The sequence below is a fragment of the Melanotaenia boesemani genome, chromosome 14 (assembly GCF_017639745.1).
Source record: "Melanotaenia boesemani isolate fMelBoe1 chromosome 14, fMelBoe1.pri, whole genome shotgun sequence".
Lineage (NCBI taxonomy): Eukaryota > Metazoa > Chordata > Actinopteri > Atheriniformes > Melanotaeniidae > Melanotaenia > Melanotaenia boesemani.
Genome location: NC_055695.1, coordinates 33,781,150 through 33,803,225, shown reverse-complemented (window position 1 = coordinate 33,803,225; position 22,076 = coordinate 33,781,150). Strand labels below are relative to the sequence as shown.

At 44.5% G+C, this 22,076-nt stretch overlaps 1 protein-coding gene across 1 annotated transcript in view; it reads left to right on the top strand.

The window, feature by feature from the left end:
* akr1a1b (aldo-keto reductase family 1, member A1b (aldehyde reductase)) overlaps positions 1-22,076 on the top strand; it is a 35,935-nt gene that overhangs the window by 3,123 nt on the left and 10,736 nt on the right. The window contains exons 2-3 of the mRNA XM_042007258.1: positions 16,959-17,054; positions 21,153-21,272. Coding sequence (XP_041863192.1) covers positions 16,974-17,054; positions 21,153-21,272 — 201 coding nt within the window. The 5' untranslated portion in view covers positions 16,959-16,973. The remainder of the gene's footprint in view (positions 1-16,958; positions 17,055-21,152; positions 21,273-22,076) is intronic.

The window sequence follows — 22,076 nt, the reverse complement described above, 5'->3', positions numbered from 1 at the left end:
GCCTTGTGATACGATGCCTTGTGATACGATGCGATACGATGCGTTGTGATACGATGTGATGCGTTGTGATACGCTGTGATACGATGTGATGTGTTGTGATACAATGTGAAACGATGTGATACAATGCGTTGTGATACGATGCGTTGTGATACGATACGTTGTGATACGATACGTTGTGATACGATGTGATGTGTTGTGATACGATGTGATGCGTTGTGATGCGTTGTGATACGATGTGATGCGTTGTGATACGATATGATGCGTTGTGATGTGCTGTGATACGATGTGATGTGTTGTGATACAATGTGAAACGATGTGATACGATGCGTTGTGATACGATGCGTTGTGATATGATGTGATACAATGTGAGACGATGTGATACAATGCGTTGTGATACGATGCGATACGATGCGATGTGATACGATGCCTTGTGATACGATGCGATACGATGCGTTGTGATACGATGCGTTGTGATACGATGTGAGGTGTTGTGATACGTTGTGATACGATGTGATGTGTTGTGATACGATGTGATACGATGTGATGCGTTGTGATACGATGCGTTGTGATATGATGTGATACAATGTGAGACGATGTGATACGATGCGTTGTGATATGATGTGATACAATGTGAGACGATGTGATACGATGCGTTGTGATACGATACGTTGTGATACGATGTGATACCATCCGATGCGAGACGATATGATATGATGCGTTGTGATACGATGCGATGTGATACGATGCGATGTGATACGATGCGTTGTGATACGATGTGATAACGATGCGTTGTGATAACGATGCGTGGTGATACGATGCCTTGTGATACGATGCCTTGTGATACGATGCGATACGATGCCTTGTGATACGATGCGATACGATGCCTTGTGATACGATGCGATACGATGCGTTGTGATACGATGTCATAACGATGCGTTGTGATACGATGCGTTGTGATACGATACGTTGTGATACGATACGTTGTGATACGATACGTTGTGATACGATGCGTTGTGATGCGATGTGATACCATGCGTTGTGATACGATGCGTTGTGATATGATGTGAGACGATGTGATACGATACGTTGTGATACGATACGTTGTGATACGATACGTTGTGATACGATACGTTGTGATACGATACGTTGTGATACGATGTGATGCATTGTGATACGATGCGTTGTGATACGATGTGATACGATGCGATACGATGCGTTGTGATACGATGCGATACGATGCGATGTGATACGATGCCTTGTGATACGATGCGTTGTGATATGATGCGTTGTGATACGATGCGTTGTGATACGATGCGTTGTGATACGATCCGTTGTGATACAATGTGATGCATTGTGATACGATGCGATACGATGCGATGTGATACGATGCGTTGTGATACGATGCGATGTGATACGATGCGAGACGATGCGATACGATACGATACGATGTGATGCGATGTGATGTGATGCGATGTGATATGATGTGATGCGATGTGATACGATGCGATGTGATACGATGCGTTGTGATACGATGCGTTGTGATACGATGTGTTGTGATACGATGTGATAACGATGCGTTGTGATACGATGCGTTGTGATACAATGTGATACGATGCGTTGTGATACGATGCGATACGATGCGATAGGATACGATGCGATGTGATACGATGCCTTGTGATACGATGCCTTGTGATACGATGCGATACGATGCGTTGTGATACGATGCGTTGTGATACGATGTCATAACGATGCGTTGTGATACGATGCGTTGTGATACGATGCGTTGTGATACGATACGTTGTGATACGATACGTTGTGATGCGATGTGATGCATTGTGACATGATGCGTTGTGTTGCGATGTGATACCATGCGATGCGAGACGTTGTGATACGATGCGATGTGATACGATGCGATGTGATACGATGCGTTGTGATATGATGCGTTGTGATACGATGTGATAACGATGCGTTGTGATAACGATGCCTTGTGATACGATGCCTTGTGATACGATGCGATACGATGCGTTGTGATACGATGCGTTGTGATACGATGCGATGTGATACGATGCCTTGTGATACGATGCGATACGATGCGTTGTGATACGATGCGTTGTGATAACGATGCCTTGTGATACGATGCCTTGTGATACGATGTGATACGATGCGTTGTGATACGATGCTATGTGATACGATGCCTTGTGATACGATGCGATACGATGCGTTGTGATACGATGCGTTGTGATACGATGTCATAACGATGCGTTGTGATACGATGCGTTGTGATACGATACGTTGTGATACGATACGTTGTGATGCATTGTGATACGATGCGTTGTGATGCGATGTGATACGATGCGATGCGAGACGATATGATATGATGCGTTGTGATACGATGCGATGTGATACGATGCGATGTGATACGATGCGTTGTGATACGATGTGATAACGATGCGTTGTGATACGATGCGTTGTGATACGATGCGTTGTGATACGATGTGATACGATGCGATGTGATACGATGCGTTGTGAAACGATGCGTTGTGATACGTTGTGAGACGATGCGTTGTGAGACGATGTGATACAACGCGTTGTGATACGATGTGATGCGATGTGATAACGATGCGATGTGATACGATGCGATGTGATACGATGCGATGTGATACGATGCGATGTGATACGATGCGATGTGATACGTTGTGAGACGATGCGTTGTGAGACGATGTGATACAACGCGTTGTGATACGATGTGATGCGATGTGACACGATGCGATGTGATACGATGCGATGTGATACGATGCGATTCTTTGTGATATGATGCGATGTGATACGATGCGTTGTGATACGATGTGATACGATGCGATATGATGCGATGTGATGCGATGCGATACGATACGATACGATGCGATACGATGCGATGTGATACGATGCGTTGTGATGCGTTGTGATACGATGTGATACGATGCGATGTGATACGTTGTGATACGATGCGATGTGATACAATGCGATGTGATATGATGCGATGTGATACGATGCGTTGTGATACGATGCTTTGTGATACGGTGTGATACGTTGTGATACGATACGTTGTGATACGATGCGTTGTGAGACGATGTGATACAACGCGTTGTGATACGATGTGATACGATGTGATACGATGTGATACGATGCGTTGTGATACGTTGTGATACGATGCAATGTGATACAATGCGATGTGATACGATGCGATACGATGCGTTGTGATACAATGTGATACGATGCGTTGTGATACGATGCGATACGATGCGTTGTGATACGATGCGTTGTGATACGATGCGTTGTGAGACGATGCGTTGTGAGACGATGTGATACAACGCGTTGTGATACGATGTGATACGATGTGATACGATGTGATACGATGCGTTGTGATACGTTGTGAGACGATGCGTTGTTAGACGATGCGTTGTGAGACGATGTGATACAACGCGTTGTGATACGATGTGATGCGATGTGACACGATGCGATGTGACACGATGCGATGTGATACGATGCGATGTGATACGATGCGATTCTTTGTGATATGATGCGATGTGATACGATGCGTTGTGATACGATGTGATACGATGCGATGTGATGCGATGTGATACGATACGATACGATGCGATACTATGCGATGTGATACGATGCGTTGTGATGCGTTGTGATACGATGTGATACGATGCGATGTGATACGTTGTGATACGATGCAATGTGATACAATGCGATGTGATATGATGCGATGTGATACGATGCGTTGTGATACGGTGTGATACGTTGTGATACGATACGTTGTGATACGATGCGTTGTGAGACGATGTGATACAACGCGTTGTGATACGATGTGATACGATGCGTTGTGATACGTTGTGATACGATGCAATGTGATACAATGCGATGTGATACGATGCGATGTGATACGATGCGTTGTTGATGCGATGTGATACGATGCGATGTGATACGATGTGATACCATGCGTTGTGATGCATTGTGATACGAGGCGTTGTGATACGATGTGATACGATGCGATACGATGCGTTGTGATACGATGCGATGTGATATGATGCGTTGTGATACGATGCGATACGATGTGATGCAATGTGATATGATGCGATGTGATATGATGCGATGTGATACGATGCGTTGTGATACGTTGTGATACGATGCGTTGTGATACGATGCGTTGTGATACGGTGTGATACGTTGTGATACGATACGTTGTGATACGATGCGTTGTGAGACGATGTGATACAACGCGTTGTGATACGATGTGATACGATGTGATACGATGTGATACGATGCGTTGTGATACGTTGTGATACGATGCAATGTGATACAATGCGATGTGATACGATGCGATGTGATACGATGCGTTGTTGATGCGATGTGATACGATACGATGTGATACGATGCGTTGTGATGCATTGTGATACGAGGCGTTGTGATACGATGTGATACGATGCGATACGATGCGTTGTGATACGATGCGATGTGATATGATGCGTTGTGATACGATGCGATGTGATACGATGCGATACGATGTGATGCAATGTGATGTGATGCGATGTGATATTATGTGATGTGATGTGATACGATGCGTTGTGATACGATGTGTTGTGATACGATGTGTTGTGATACGATGTGTTGTGATACGATGTGATAACGATGCGTTGTGATAACGATGCATTGTGATAACGATGCGTTGTGATACGATGTGATACGATGCGTTGTGATAATGTGATACGTTGCGCTGTGATACGATGCGCTGTGATACGATGCGCTGTGATACGATGCGATGTGATACGATGTGATACGATGCGATGTGATACGATGCGATGTGATACGATGCATTGTGAAACGATGCGATACGATGCGTTGTGATACGATGCGTTGTGATACAATGTCATAACGATGCGTTGTGATACGATGCGTTGTGATACGATGCGTTGTGATACGATACGTTGTGATACAATACGATGTGATGCATTGTGATACGATGCGTTGTGATGCGATGTGATACCATGCGATGTGACACCATGCGATGCGAGACGATATGATATGATGCGTTGTGATACGATGCGATGTGATACGATGCGATGTGATACGATGCGTTGTGATATGATGCGTTGTGATACGATGTCATAACGATGCGTTGTGATAACGATGCGTTGTGATACGATGCGTTGTGATACGATGCGATACGATGCGTTGTGATACGATGCGATGTGATACGATGTGATACGATGCCTTGTGATACGATGCGATACGATGCGTTGTGATAACAATGCGTTGTGATACGATGCCTTGTGATACGATGTGATATGATGCGTTGTGATACGATGCTATGTGATACGATGCCTTGTGATACGATGCGATACGATGCGTTGTGATACGATGCGTTGTGATACGATGTCATAACGATGCGTTGTGATACGATGCGTTGTGATACGATGCGTTGTGATACGATGCGTTGTGATACGATACGTTGTGATACGATACGTTGTGATACGATACGTTGTGATACGATACGTTGTGATGCATTGTGATACGATACGTTGTGATGCGATGTGATACGATGCGATGCGAGACGATATGATATGATGCGTTGTGATACGATGCGATGTGATACGATGCGATGTGATACGATGCAATGTGATACGATGCGTTGTGATACGATGTGATAACGATGCGTTGTGATACGATGCGTTGTGATACGATGTGATACGATGCGATGTGATACGATGCGTTGTGAAACGATGCGTTGTGATACGTTGTGAGACGATGCGTTGTGAGACGATGCGTTGTGAGACGATGTGATGCGATGTGATATGATGCGTTGTGACACGATGCTTTGTTGATGCGATGTGATACGATGCGATGTGATGTGATGCGATGTGATACGATGCGATTCTTTGTGATACGATGCGTTGTGATACGATGCGATGTGATGCGATGTGATGCGATGTGATACGATACGATACGATGCGATACGATGCGATGTGATACGATGCGATGTGATACGATGCGTTGTGATGCGTTGTGATACGATGTGATACGATGCGTTGTGATACGTTGTGATACGATGCAATGTGATACAATGCGATGTGATACGATGCGATGTGATACGATGCGTTGTGATACGATGCGTTGTGATACGTTGTGATACGTTGTGATAGGATGCGTTGTGATACGATGCGTTGTGATACGATGCGTTGTGAGACGATGTCATACAACGTGTTGTGATACGATGTGATACGATGCGTTGTGATACGTTGTGATACGATGCAATGTGATACAATGCGATGTGATACGATGCTATGTGATACGATGCGTTGTTGATGCGATGTGATACGATGCGATGTGATACGATGTGATACCATGCGTTGTGATGCATTGTGATACGAGGCGTTGTGATACGATGTGATACGATGCGATACGATGCGTTGTGATACGATGCGATGTGATATGATGCGTTGTGATACGATGCGATACGATGTGATGCAATGTGATATGATGCGATGCGAGACGATATGATATGATGCGTTGTGATACGATGCGATGTGATACGATGCGATGTGATACGATGCGTTGTGATACGATGTGATAACGATGCGTTGTGATACGATGCGTTGTGATACGATGCTATGTGATACGATGCCTTGTGATACGATGCGATACGATGCGTTGTGATACGATGCGTTGTGATACGATGTCATAACGATGCGTTGTGATACGATGCGTTGTGATACGATACGTTGTGATACGATACGTTGTGATGCATTGTGATACGATGCGTTGTGATGCGATGTGATACGATGCGATGCGAGACGATATGATATGATGCGTTGTGATACGATGCGATGTGATACGATGCGATGTGATACGATGCGTTGTGATACGATGTGATAACGATGCGTTGTGATACGATGCGTTGTGATACGATGCGTTGTGATACGATGTGATACGATGCGATGTGATACGATGCGTTGTGAAACGATGCGTTGTGATACGTTGTGAGACGATGCGTTGTGAGACGATGTGATACAACGCGTTGTGATACGATGTGATGCGATGTGACACGATGCGATGTGATACGATGCGATGTGATACGATGCGATGTGATACGATGCGATGTGATACGATGCGATGTGATACGTTGTGAGACGATGCGTTGTGAGACGATGTGATACAACGCGTTGTGATACGATGTGATGCGATGTGACACGATGCGATGTGATACGATGCGATGTGATACGATGCGATTCTTTGTGATATGATGCGATGTGATACGATGCGTTGTGATACGATGTGATACGATGCGATATGATGCGATGTGATGCGATGCGATACGATACGATACGATGCGATACGATGCGATGTGATACGATGCGTTGTGATGCGTTGTGATACGATGTGATACGATGCGATGTGATACGTTGTGATACGATGCGATGTGATACAATGCGATGTGATATGATGCGATGTGATACGATGCGTTGTGATACGATGCTTTGTGATACGGTGTGATACGTTGTGATACGATACGTTGTGATACGATGCGTTGTGAGACGATGTGATACAACGCGTTGTGATACGATGTGATACGATGTGATACGATGTGATACGATGCGTTGTGATACGTTGTGATACGATGCAATGTGATACAATGCGATGTGATACGATGCGATACGATGCGTTGTGATACAATGTGATACGATGCGTTGTGATACGATGCGATACGATACGTTGTGATACGATGCGTTGTGATACGATGCGTTGTGAGACGATGCGTTGTGAGACGATGTGATACAACGCGTTGTGATACGATGTGATACGATGTGATACGATGCGTTTTGAAACGATGCGTTGTGATACGTTGTGAGACGATGCGTTGTTAGACGATGCGTTGTGAGACGATGTGATACAACGCGTTGTGATACGATGTGATGCGATGTGACACGATGCGATGTGACACGATGCGATGTGATACGATGCGATGTGATACGATGCGATTCTTTGTGATATGATGCGATGTGATACGATGCGTTGTGATACGATGTGATACGATGCGATGTGATGCGATGTGATACGATACGATACGATGCGATACTATGCGATGTGATACGATGCGTTGTGATGCGTTGTGATACGATGTGATACGATGCGATGTGATACGTTGTGATACGATGCAATGTGATACAATGCGATGTGATATGATGCGATGTGATACGATGCGTTGTGATACGGTGTGATACGTTGTGATACGATACGTTGTGATACGATGCGTTGTGAGACGATGTGATACAACGCGTTGTGATACGATGTGATACGATGCGTTGTGATACGTTGTGATACGATGCAATGTGATACAATGCGATGTGATACGATGCGATGTGATACGATGCGTTGTTGATGCGATGTGATACGATGCGATGTGATACGATGTGATACCATGCGTTGTGATGCATTGTGATACGAGGCGTTGTGATACGATGTGATACGATGCGATACGATGCGTTGTGATACGATGCGATGTGATATGATGCGTTGTGATACGATGCGATACGATGTGATGCAATGTGATATGATGCGATGTGATATGATGCGATGTGATACGATGCGTTGTGATACGTTGTGATACGATGCGTTGTGATACGATGCGTTGTGATACGGTGTGATACGTTGTGATACGATACGTTGTGATACGATGCGTTGTGAGACGATGTGATACAACGCGTTGTGATACGATGTGATACGATGTGATACGATGTGATACGATGCGTTGTGATACGTTGTGATACGATGCAATGTGATACAATGCGATGTGATACGATGCGATGTGATACGATGCGTTGTTGATGCGATGTGATACGATACGATGTGATACGATGCGTTGTGATGCATTGTGATACGAGGCGTTGTGATACGATGTGATACGATGCGATACGATGCGTTGTGATACGATGCGATGTGATATGATGCGTTGTGATACGATGCGATGTGATACGATGCGATACGATGTGATGCAATGTGATGTGATGCGATGTGATATTATGTGATGTGATGTGATACGATGCGTTGTGATACGATGTGTTGTGATACGATGTGTTGTGATACGATGTGTTGTGATACGATGTGATAACGATGCGTTGTGATAACGATGCATTGTGATAACGATGCGTTGTGATACGATGTGATACGATGCGTTGTGATAATGTGATACGTTGCGCTGTGATACGATGCGCTGTGATACGATGCGCTGTGATACGATGCGATGTGATACGATGTGATACGATGCGATGTGATACGATGCGATGTGATACGATGCATTGTGAAACGATGCGATACGATGCGTTGTGATACGATGCGTTGTGATACAATGTCATAACGATGCGTTGTGATACGATGCGTTGTGATACGATGCGTTGTGATACGATACGTTGTGATACAATACGTTGTGATACGATGTGATGCATTGTGATACGATGCGTTGTGATGCGATGTGATACCATGCGATGTGACACCATGCGATGCGAGACGATATGATATGATGCGTTGTGATACGATGCGATGTGATACGATGCGATGTGATACGATGCGTTGTGATATGATGCGTTGTGATACGATGTCATAACGATGCGTTGTGATAACGATGCGTTGTGATACGATGCGTTGTGATACGATGCGATACGATGCGTTGTGATACGATGCGTTGTGATACGATGCGATGTGATACGATGTGATACGATGCCTTGTGATACGATGCGATACGATGCGTTGTGATAACAATGCGTTGTGATACGATGCCTTGTGATACGATGTGATATGATGCGTTGTGATACGATGCTATGTGATACGATGCCTTGTGATACGATGCGATACGATGCGTTGTGATACGATGCGTTGTGATACGATGTCATAACGATGCGTTGTGATACGATGCGTTGTGATACGATGCGTTGTGATACGATGCGTTGTGATACGATACGTTGTGATACGATACGTTGTGATACGATACGTTGTGATACGATACGTTGTGATGCGTTGTGATGCATTGTGATACGATACGTTGTGATGCGATGTGATACGATGCGATGCGAGACGATATGATATGATGCGTTGTGATACGATGCGATGTGATACGATGCGATGTGATACGATGCAATGTGATACGATGCGTTGTGATACGATGTGATAACGATGCGTTGTGATACGATGCGTTGTGATACGATGTGATACGATGCGATGTGATACGATGCGTTGTGAAACGATGCGTTGTGATACGTTGTGAGACGATGCGTTGTGAGACGATGTGATGCGATGTGATATGATGCGTTGTGACACGATGCTTTGTTGATGCGATGTGATACGATGCGATGTGATACGATGCGATGTGATGCGATGTGATACGATGCGATTCTTTGTGATACGATGCGTTGTGATACGATGCGATGTGATGCGATGTGATGCGATGTGATACGATACGATACGATGCGATACGATGCGATGTGATACGATGCGATGTGATACGATGCGTTGTGATGCGTTGTGATACGATGTGATACGATGCGTTGTGATACGTTGTGATACGATGCAATGTGATACAATGCGATGTGATACGATGCGATGTGATACGATGCGTTGTGATACGATGCGTTGTGATACGTTGTGATACGTTGTGATAGGATGCGTTGTGATACGATGCGTTGTGATACGATGCGTTGTGAGACGATGTCATACAACGTGTTGTGATACGATGTGATACGATGCGTTGTGATACGTTGTGATACGATGCAATGTGATACAATGCGATGTGATACGATGCTATGTGATACGATGCGTTGTTGATGCGATGTAATACGATGCGATGTGATACGATGCGATGTGATACGATGCGTTGTGATGCATTGTGATACGATGCGTTGTGATACGATGCGATACGATGCGTTGTGATACGATGTGATACGATGCGATGTGACACGATGTGATAACGATGCGTTGTGATACGATGCGTTGTGATACGATGCGTTGTGATACGATACGTTGTGATACGATACGTTGTGATACGATGCGTTGTGATACGATACGTTGTGATACGATACGTTGTGATACGATACGTTGTGATACGATACGTTGTGATACGATGTGATGCATTGTGATACGATGCGATACGATGCGTTGTGATACGATGCGTTGTGATACGATGTGTTGTGATACGATGTGATAACGATGCGTTGTGATAACGATGCATTGTGATAACGATGCGTTGTGATACGATGTGATACGATGCGTTGTGATAATGTGATACGATGCGCTGTGATACGATGCGCTGTGATACGATGCGCTGTGATACGATGCGATGTGAGACGATGTGATACGATGCGATACGATGCGTTGTGATACGATGTGATACGATGCGATGTGATACGATGCATTGTGAAACGATGCGTTGTGATACGATGTGATACGATGCGTTGTGATACGATGCGATGTGATACGATGCATTGTGAAACGATGCTTTGTGATACGATGCGTTGTGATACGATGCGTTGTGATACGATGTGATACATTGTGAGACGATGTGATACGAGGCGTTGTGATATGATACGTTGTGATACAATACGTTGTGATATGATGTGATGCATTGTGATACGATGCGTTGTGATACGATGTGATACGATGCGATACGATGCGTTGTGATACGATGCGTTGTGATACGATGCGATACGATGCTATACGATGCCTTGTGATACGATGCGATACGATGCGATGTGATACGATGCGTTGTGATAACGATGCGTTGTGATACGATGCGTTGTGATACGATGCGTTGTGATACAATGTGATGCATTGTGATACGATGCGATGTGATACGATGCGATGTGATACGATGCGAGACGATGCGATACGATACGATGTGATGCGATGTGATGCGATGTGATAGGATGTGATACGATGCGATGTGATACGATGCGAGACGATGCGATACGATACGATGTGATGCGATGTGATGTGATGCGATGTGATAGGATGTGATACGATGCGATGTGATACGATGCGTTGTGATACGATGCGTTGTGATACGATGCGTTGTGATACGATGTGATAACGATGCGTTGTGATACGATGCGTTGTGATACGATGTGATACGATGCGATGTGATACGATGCGTTGTGATATGATGCGTTGTGATACGATGTCATAACGATGCGTTGTGATACGATGCCTTGTGATACGATGCGATACGATGCGTTGTGATACGATGCGATGTGATACGATGTGATACGATGCCTTGTGATACGATGCGATACGATGCGTTGTGATAACGATGCGTTGTGATACGATGCCTTGTGATACAATGTGATATGATGCGTTGTGATACGATGCTATGTGATACGATGCCTTGTGATACGATGCGATACGATGCGTTGTGATACGATGCGTTGTGATACGATGTCATAACGATGCGTTGTGATACGATGCGTTGTGATACGATGCGTTGTGATACGATGCGTTGTGATACGATACGTTGTGATACGATACGTTGTGATACGATACGTTGTGATACGATACGTTGTGATACGATACGTTGTGATGCATTGTGATACGATGCGTTGTGATGCGATGTGATACGATGCGATGCGAGACGATATGATATGATGCGTTGTGATACGATGCGATGTGATACGATGCGATGTGATACGATGCGTTGTGATATGATGTGATAACGATGTGATAACGATGCGTTGTGATACGATGCGTTGTGATACGATGTGATACGATGCGATGTGATACGATGCGTTGTGAAACGATGCGTTGTGATACGTTGTGAGACGATGCGTTGTGAGACGATGTGATACAACGCGTTGTGATACGATGTGATGCGATGTGATATGATGCGTTGTGACACGATGCGTTGTTGATGCGATGTGATACGATGCGATTTGATACGATGCGATGTGATGCGATGTGATGCGATGTGATACGATGCGATTCTTTGTGATACGATGCGTTGTGATACGATGTGATACGATGCGATGTGATGCGATGCGATGTGATGCGATGTGATACGATACGATACGATACGATGCGATACGATGCGATGTGATACGATGCGATGTGATACGATGCGTTGTGATGCGTTGTGATACGATGTGATACGATGCGTTGTGATACGTTGTGATACGATGCAATGTGATACAATGCGATGTGATACGATGCGATGTGATACGATGCGATGTGATACGATGCGATGTGATACGATGCGTTGTGATACGTTGTGATACGATGCGTTGTGATACGATGCGTTGTGATACGTTGTGATACGTTGTGATACGATGCGTTGTGATACGATGCGTTGTGATACGTTGTGATACGATGCGTTGTGAGACGATGTGATACAACGCGTTGTGATACGATGTGATACGATGCAATGTGATACAATGCGATGTGATACGATGCTATGTGATACGATGCGTTGTTGATGCGATGTCATACGATGCGATGTGATACGATGCGATGTGATACGATGTGATACGATGCGATGTGACACGATGTGATAACGATGCGTTGTGATACGATGCGATACGATGCGTTGTGATACGATGTGATACGATGCGATGTGACACGATGTGATAACGATGCGTTGTGATACGATGCGTTGTGATACGATGCGTTGTGATACGATACGTTGTGATACGATGCGTTGTGATACGATACGTTGTGATACGATGTGATGCATTGTGATACGATGCGATACGATGCGATGTGATATGATGCGTTGTGATACGATGCGATGTGATACGATGCGATACGATGTGATGCAATGTGATATGATGCGATGTGATATGATGTGATGTGATACGATGCATTGTGATACGATGCGTTGTGATACGATGTGTTGTGATACGATGTGTTGTGATACGATGTGATAACGATGCGTTGTGATAACGATGCGTTGTGATACGATGTGATACGATGCGTTGTGATAATGTGATACGATGCGCTGTGATACGATGCGCTGTGATACGATGCGATGTGAGACGATGTGATACGATGCGATACGATGCGTTGTGATACGATGTGATACGATGCGATGTGATACGATGCATTGTGAAACGATGCGTTGTGATACGATGTGATACGATGCGTTGTGATACGATGCGATGTGATACGATGCATTGTGAAACGATGCTTTGTGATACGATGCGTTGTGATACGATGCGTTGTGATACGATGCGTTGTGATACGATGCGTTGTGATACGATGTGATACATTGTGAGACGATGTGACACGAGGCGTTGTGATATGATACGTTGTGATACAATACGTTGTGATATGATGTGATGCATTGTGATACGATGCGTTGTGATACGATGTGATACGATGCGATACGATGCGTTGTGATACGATGCGTTGTGATACGATGCGATACGATGCGATACGATGCCTTGTGATACGATGCGATACGATGCGATGTGATACGATGCGTTGTGATACGATGTGATAACGATGCGTTGTGATACGATGCGTTGTGATACAATGTGATGCATTGTGATACGATGCGATGTGATACGATGCGATGTGATACGATGCGATGTGATACGATGCGAGACGATGCGATACGATACGATGTGATGCGATGTGATGCGATGTGATAGGATGTGATACGATGCGATGTGATACGATGCGCGACGATGCGATACGATACGATGTGATGCGATGTGATGTGATGCGATGTGATAGGATGTGATACGATGCGATGTGATACGATGCGTTGTGATACGATGCGTTGTGATACGATGTGATAACGATGCGTTGTGATAACGATGCGTTGTGATACGATGCGTTGTGATACGATGTGATACGATGCGATGTGATACGATGCGTTGTGAAACGATGCGTTGTGATACGTTGTGAGACGATGTGATACAACGCGTTGTGATACGATGTGATGCGATGTGATATGATGCGTTGTGACACGATGCGTTGTTGATGCGATGTGATACGATGCGATGTGATACGATGCGATGTGATGCGATGTGATACGATGCGATTCTTTGTGATACGATGCAATGTGATACGATGCGTTGTGATACGATGTGATACGATGCGATGTGATGCGATGTGATACGATACGATACGATGCGATATGATGCGATGTGATACGATGCGATGTGATACGATGTGATAACGATGCGTTGTGATACGATGCGTTGTGATACGATGTGATGCATTGTGATACGATGCGTTGTGATGCGATGTGATACCATGCGATGTGATACCATGCGATGCGAGACGATATGATATGATGCGTTGTGATACGATGCGATGTGATACGATGCGATGTGATACGATGCGTTGTGATACGATGCGTTGTGATACGATGTGATAACGATGCGTTGTGATAACGATGCCTTGTGATACGATGCGATACGATGCGTTGTGATACAATGCGATGTGATACGATGTGATACGATGCCTTGTGATACGATGCGATACGATGCGTTGTGATACGATGCGTTGTGATAACAATGCGTTGTGATACGATGCCTTGTGATACGATGTGATATGATGCTATGTGATACGATGCTATGTGATACGATGCCTTGTGATACGATGCGATACGATGCGTTGTGATACGATGCGTTGTGATACGATGTCATAACGATGCGTTGTGATACGATGCGTTGTGATACGATGCGTTGTGATACGATGCGTTGTGATACGATGCGTTGTGATACGATACGTTGTGATACGATACGTTGTGATGCATTGTGATACGATGCGTTGTGATGCGATGTGATACGATGCGATGCGAGACGATATGATATGATGCGTTGTGATACGACGCGATGTGATACGATGCGATGTGATACGATGCGTTGTGATACGATGTGATAACGATGTGATAACGATGTGATAACGATGCGTTGTGATACGATGCGTTGTGATACGATGTGATACGATGCGATGTGATACGATGCGATGTGATACGATGCGTTGTGAAACGATGCGTTGTGATACGTTGTGAGACGATGCGTTGTGAGACGATGTGATACAACGCGTTGTGATACGATGTGATGCGATGTGATATGATGCGTTGTGACACGATGCGTTGTTGATGCGATGTGATACGATGCGATGTGATACGATGCGATGTGATGCGATGTGATACAATGCAATTCTTTGTGATACGATGCGATGTGATACGATGCGTTGTGATACGATGTGATACGATGCGATGTGATGCGATGTGATACGATACGATACGATGCGATGCGATACGATGCGATGTGATACGATGCGTTGTGATGCGTTGTGATACGATGTGATACGATGCGTTGTGATACGTTGTGATACGTTGTGATACGATGCAATGTGATACAATGCGATGTGATACGATGCGATGTGATACGATGCGTTGTGATACGTTGTGATACGATGCGTTGTGATACGATGCGTTGTGATACGTTGTGATACGATGCGTTGTGATACGATGCGTTGTGATACGATGCGTTGTGATACGATGCGTTGTGATACGATGCGTTGTGATACGATGCATTGTGATACGTTGTGATACTATGCGTTGTGAGACGATGTGATACAACGCGTTGTGATACGATGTGATACGATGCGTTGTGATACGTTGTGATACGATGTGATGCGATGCGTTGAGATGCAATGCGAAGTGAATGATGAAATAGTGATACTATCCAGTGTGATGAAATATGATGCAATACGATGTGATGCGATGTGTGGCTTCTCTCTGGGTAACTCCTCAATGTGCAGCTTTCCACATAATAATATTTCAACACAGTTACTTAAACTGACAGGATCATCCAGCTGGTCATGCCTGTTTCTGATGTACATTGTATTTAATGATTTTTTTTTTTATGATACTGCAGCTCTAAATATATAAAGTTTTTTCTGTTCTTCCCTTTAAGGTGCTGTGGAAAAGAATGAATGACTTTGCAGTTCTCAACACAGGGCGCAAAATGCCCTTCCTTGGATTGGGAACGTGGAAAAGTGAACCAGGAAAGGTAGAAACTTCAATCTCAATCTCAACTGTTTGTATATTTAAAAATCTCTGTCAAGTTTGTGCTCATTGTCTTTAAAGTGTAGCTCCACCCCCTGCTTTCTGCGTAACTCCACCAACTACCAAAATTTAAAAACACCTGAAACTGCAGGGTTGGCGTGGGGTGATCAGGGGGCGGAGAGTGGACGGGTCAGGAGGATACACAGGCAGAAATGATTGACAGACAGCAGCTCAGCTCACTGGTAAGACTGAAAGTGAGATTCACCAAGCAGCAAGCCACAGAGCATCTTTGAGGTGGAAGACTTTCCCTCCTGAATCTCCTCAGCTACACATGCAGATGGTCCTGAACGTATCAGTGTGAGCTGTTAGCTGCCTGTCAGCAGCTCCAGCAGCAGGTTGTGGCAGCTGCAGGAAGAGCTGTTGGAAGTTGCTGCTGCTATGATTTGAGCTGCTGTCTGTCGCCAGAAGAGGATCAGCAGGTAAAGAATAAAGTCCGGTGTTACTTTTACACCCTCAGAAGCACAATCCGTCCCATTGCAGGAACGTTTCATCAGAAACTCTGTGAAAGAATAGAAGTCTGAAACAAGCAGATCTACACCAGATAAGTTCACATCCCTTCATATGCGTTGGTGGGAGTCGCTTTCTATGCTTGAAAGGCGAGGACCGCCTACCTGCATCTGGAAGGAGGGGCTGTGGGGTTTTTAAAAATTTCTTATGACATGGTGACCATAGACTGTATCTAAAGGATGGATGGAGCCTCCGTGACGTCACCCGTAGGTTTCTGAAGAGCAAAAGTGAAGCTCATTGGGCGTTCTCACCGTCACCATCTTGGTAGCGTCACGCTTGTCATCATTCCCGGAAAATCGAAAAAATGGGCCAAGAGGTAGAGCTGAGAGGGGGACTGTGAAGGTGGGGGTGGAAGATTGACACTCATCAAATGCTGAGCTGCCTGTAGCTAAGAGCTAACCAAGCTAACCCGGAGCTAACGGTAGCTAACCAGCTAACAGAGGTAGACGGGCTAAAGCTAAGGCATACTGTTAGCAGGCTAAAAACCGCAGTTTTGCTGCACTCTCCCTTCTTTCTGTGGATATTGGATACCTGTCAATGAAAAGGACACGCTCCTAATTATGCCAAATTTCAAGATTAAATAACATCCAAAGGGATGAGTTAGAAAGAAATTCACCCCCCTCACAGTTGTCTTGAAGGTAAACTTGACCTATTAATCCTAAAATGGATTTTTGTACCAGGCTTTAAACATGTTTATTTCTGCTGTGAAGTTGGTCTTTTTAACATGGGAGTCTATGGGGATTGGCTCTGTTTTGGAGCCCCTAGTGGATGAGGGGGGAACTGCAATTTTTTTCATGCATCTTCTGCATGCATTTTACCACCGGATGTTGCCGCTTGGTGGAGACACACCAGTACAGCTTTACATCATGAAAAACAAAATCTGTTTTTAACATGTAGAGGGCGTTTTTGAGCCATTTTTACCCACAAAATCCCATTTTTAGAATAAATTTAAAAAAATACTAATTTTATCAATAGTGGTTTTCATCACAATTAAGTAAAACTGTGTCTACAGCTCAAAAAACACAATTTAAGTACAGAATATGTCAGTAATGGCTGCAGCCTTCATATGCCTCCTTCTGTCTGGATGCCGTTCCTGTGGTGGGTGGTCTCGGTTCTGGTCTCTGAGGTGGGCGGTCTTGGTTCTGGTCTCTAGGGTGGGCGGTCTCGGTTCTGGTCTCTAGGGTGGGCGATCTCGGTTCTGGTCTCTAGGGTGGGCGGTCTTGGTTGTGGTCTGTAGGGTGGGCGGTCTCGGTTCTGGTCTGTAGGGTGGGTGGGTGGATTCAAACCCCATGTCCAAAACCATCATTCTGCTGTTGTGATGCTGGACAGGACAGGGTAAATAAAAATAAATAAAAAGAGGAAGATGTTTATCTTAGGAGATGATTCTGAACCAGGGATGCGTCGCCTACCATCTCTGAAGATATCAGTCTGTCTGTGTTCCACCTCTATAATGACATTAACATCCGGTAGCAGAGACCTCCCAGACCACAGCACGATCGATCCAGATGAAAATATTTTTTTTGTTTAGTCGTGGCAGCTATCATTGTAGAAGGAGTTTATGACCAGAACTGATGTTTTAAACTAAAGGGGAACTCCTCACTAAAGTCCTTGACTATTTTGCTTGTTTGAATATGTTTTATTTTGCCTTTTTATAGTACATAAGGTTTACCACACCATGTTCAGTATCACTTTTTCCAGCACAACTTCGTCTCCATGATCTGATGATTATTTTTTTAATTTGAAGCTGTTTTAAGATTCAAGATCTTTATTGTCATTATGCACCATAACGAAATTTTGAGGAGTCTCTCGGCTTAACCCATAAGAGCCCGACGTGACACATTTGTTACATACAGTTTCGGAGACATTTTGCTTCAATTTATGGTAAAAACTTTGCTCAAAATCCTGTTGAACACAATCTGATACTCGTCTTCTGTCCTCTAATAGATACCCAGAAACAGAAAACCACATTCTAATATTTTTAATATATCACATGGTAATAAATGGTAGATACACCCCCCCCCCCCCCCCCCAAAAAAAAAAAAGTTAATTCTTTTGGTAAATTTAGTTAAAGGGCCAAATAAAGAAGAAATTGGACTTTTCTTACTATTTTTTCATGGGTCGGGCCTTACCGGGTTAAGAACACATAAATAAGAGAATAGAAATGTAATGGATACACATAAATAAGTTAAAAATAAAGATATAAAATATATAAACTACAGGGAGCTGCTGGGGAAGAACTGTCTCTGAGTCTGTGGTGGTTTTAATGTTCCTGTTCAGCTTTCCTGATGGAGGCGAACAAACAGGGCGTTGCCCGGGTGGGCGGGGTCAGCTGCAGTGCGTCTGGCCCTCTTCTGGACTCGGGTGGTGTAGATGGAGTCTAGATCTGGTAGATGGCGGCCCACAATCCCCTGAGCTGTCCTCACCAGCCGGGCTAAGCTCCTCTGGTCCTGTGCAGCTGTCGTACCGTCACAAGATGCTCTCCATGGAGGCTCTGTAGAAGTTCACCAGCAGCTGAGAAGAGAGTCCCGTCGCTTCACCTTCCTGAGGAAGAGGAGCCGTTGTTAGCCTTCTTCACCAGGTGGCAAGTGTTCAGTCCAGGAAAGGTCAGAGGAAATGTGGATGTCCAGGAACTTCATGCTGTGCACTCGCTCCACTGCCTCTCCGTGGATGCAGAGAGGAGTGCACTCAGTAGAGCTGCTGGATTATGGGGAAAAGTGTGAAATTTGAAGCCTTGTCTGTGGTAATACAGACTACTTTCTTTCCACCAGGTCTCCAGTAGCTCTAGTTTGTCTCAGACCAGCAGCTATGTTCTGCCCGGTGTGATCTGGAAAAATTAGTCTGGAGACATTTCGTTTTCACGTTGAAATCTGCGTCAATAAAATGTAGCGTGGGATTTCAATACGGCTCTAAGTGCAGCTTGACTGCAGGTCTGTAGCGGTGGTGAAACATTGGACTGTAGCCACGTCCTTCATCCTCACCACACTCATCCTCCAGGGCAGAGAGACACTCGACTAAAATGGAGACCAGACTTTCTTAAATCCCGGGTTGTTCACTGTGTTAATTGAGCACTGATCTTTGGTGAGAAAAAGTTCTGTTTGTAACATTTGTCTCTCTGTGTCGCGTCGCAAGCCTGTCATCCTGACCCGATTAGGTCAAGACAAAGCGGAGCCTGTTTCCCCTCAGACCTCAGAGCTTGGGCACATAAATCTGAAGACTGGCGTAGACTAAAGTTGTAAACAACCTATGTCTTTAAGGAGTTAAGCTATATCTCAGATGCGTGTCAAAAAGTACCAGCCTGTACCCACTGTCAGAGGTCTGAGGAAAGATGAGGGTCACCAAGTCGGCTCAATGAATCTACACATGCTTCAAGGGAGAAATGAACAAATGGATACATGTAAAATGTAATATAGGAACAATCAATGTGAATATAATTAATGAATGAATGAATCAATATATATAATAAAGGAAGTGATTAATAGGTGTGATTATAAAATATAGAGCATAATAAGTGAAATTTCTTCCACACTTCTTACAGGTGAAGAAAGCAGTCATGTGGGCGTTGGAGGCTGGATACCGTCATATCGACTGTGCAGCCATCTATGGAAATGAGGTTGAGATCGGAGAAGCCCTGCAGGAGACACTCGGCCCTGACAAGGTAGAACTGTTTCACCTGGACCACTAACATAACCGTTGACCACTAACATAACCGTTGACCACTAACATGGCCTCTAACATGGCCTCTAACATGACCACTAACATGACCACTAACATGACCACTAACATGGCCTCTAACATGGCCTCTAACATGACCACTAACATGACCTCTAACATGACCACTAGCATGGCCTCTAACATGACCACTAACATGGCCTCTAACATGACCACTAACATGGCCTCTAACATGAACATGACCACTAACATGACCACTAACATGGCCTCTAACATGAACATGACCACTAACATGGCCTCTAACATGACCACTAACATGGCCTCTAACATGACCACTAACATGACCACTAAAATGGCCTCTTAACATGACCACTAACGTGACCACTACCCCGACTACTAACATGACCACTAACATGGCCTCTAACATGACCTCTAACATGCCCTCTAACATGACCACTAACATGGCCTCTAACATGACCACTAACATGACACGTGACCACTAACATGACCACTAACATGGCCTCTAACATGACCACTAACATGACACGTGACCACTAACATGACCACTAACTTGACCACTAAAATGGCCTCTTAACATGACCACTACCCCGACTACTAACATGACCACTAACATGGCCTCTAACATGACCTCTAACATGCCCTCTAACATGGCCACTAACATGACCACTAACATGACCACTAACATGACCACTAACATGGCCACTAACATGGCCTCTAACATGGCCTCTAACATGGCCTCTAACATGACCACTAACATGCCCTCTAACAT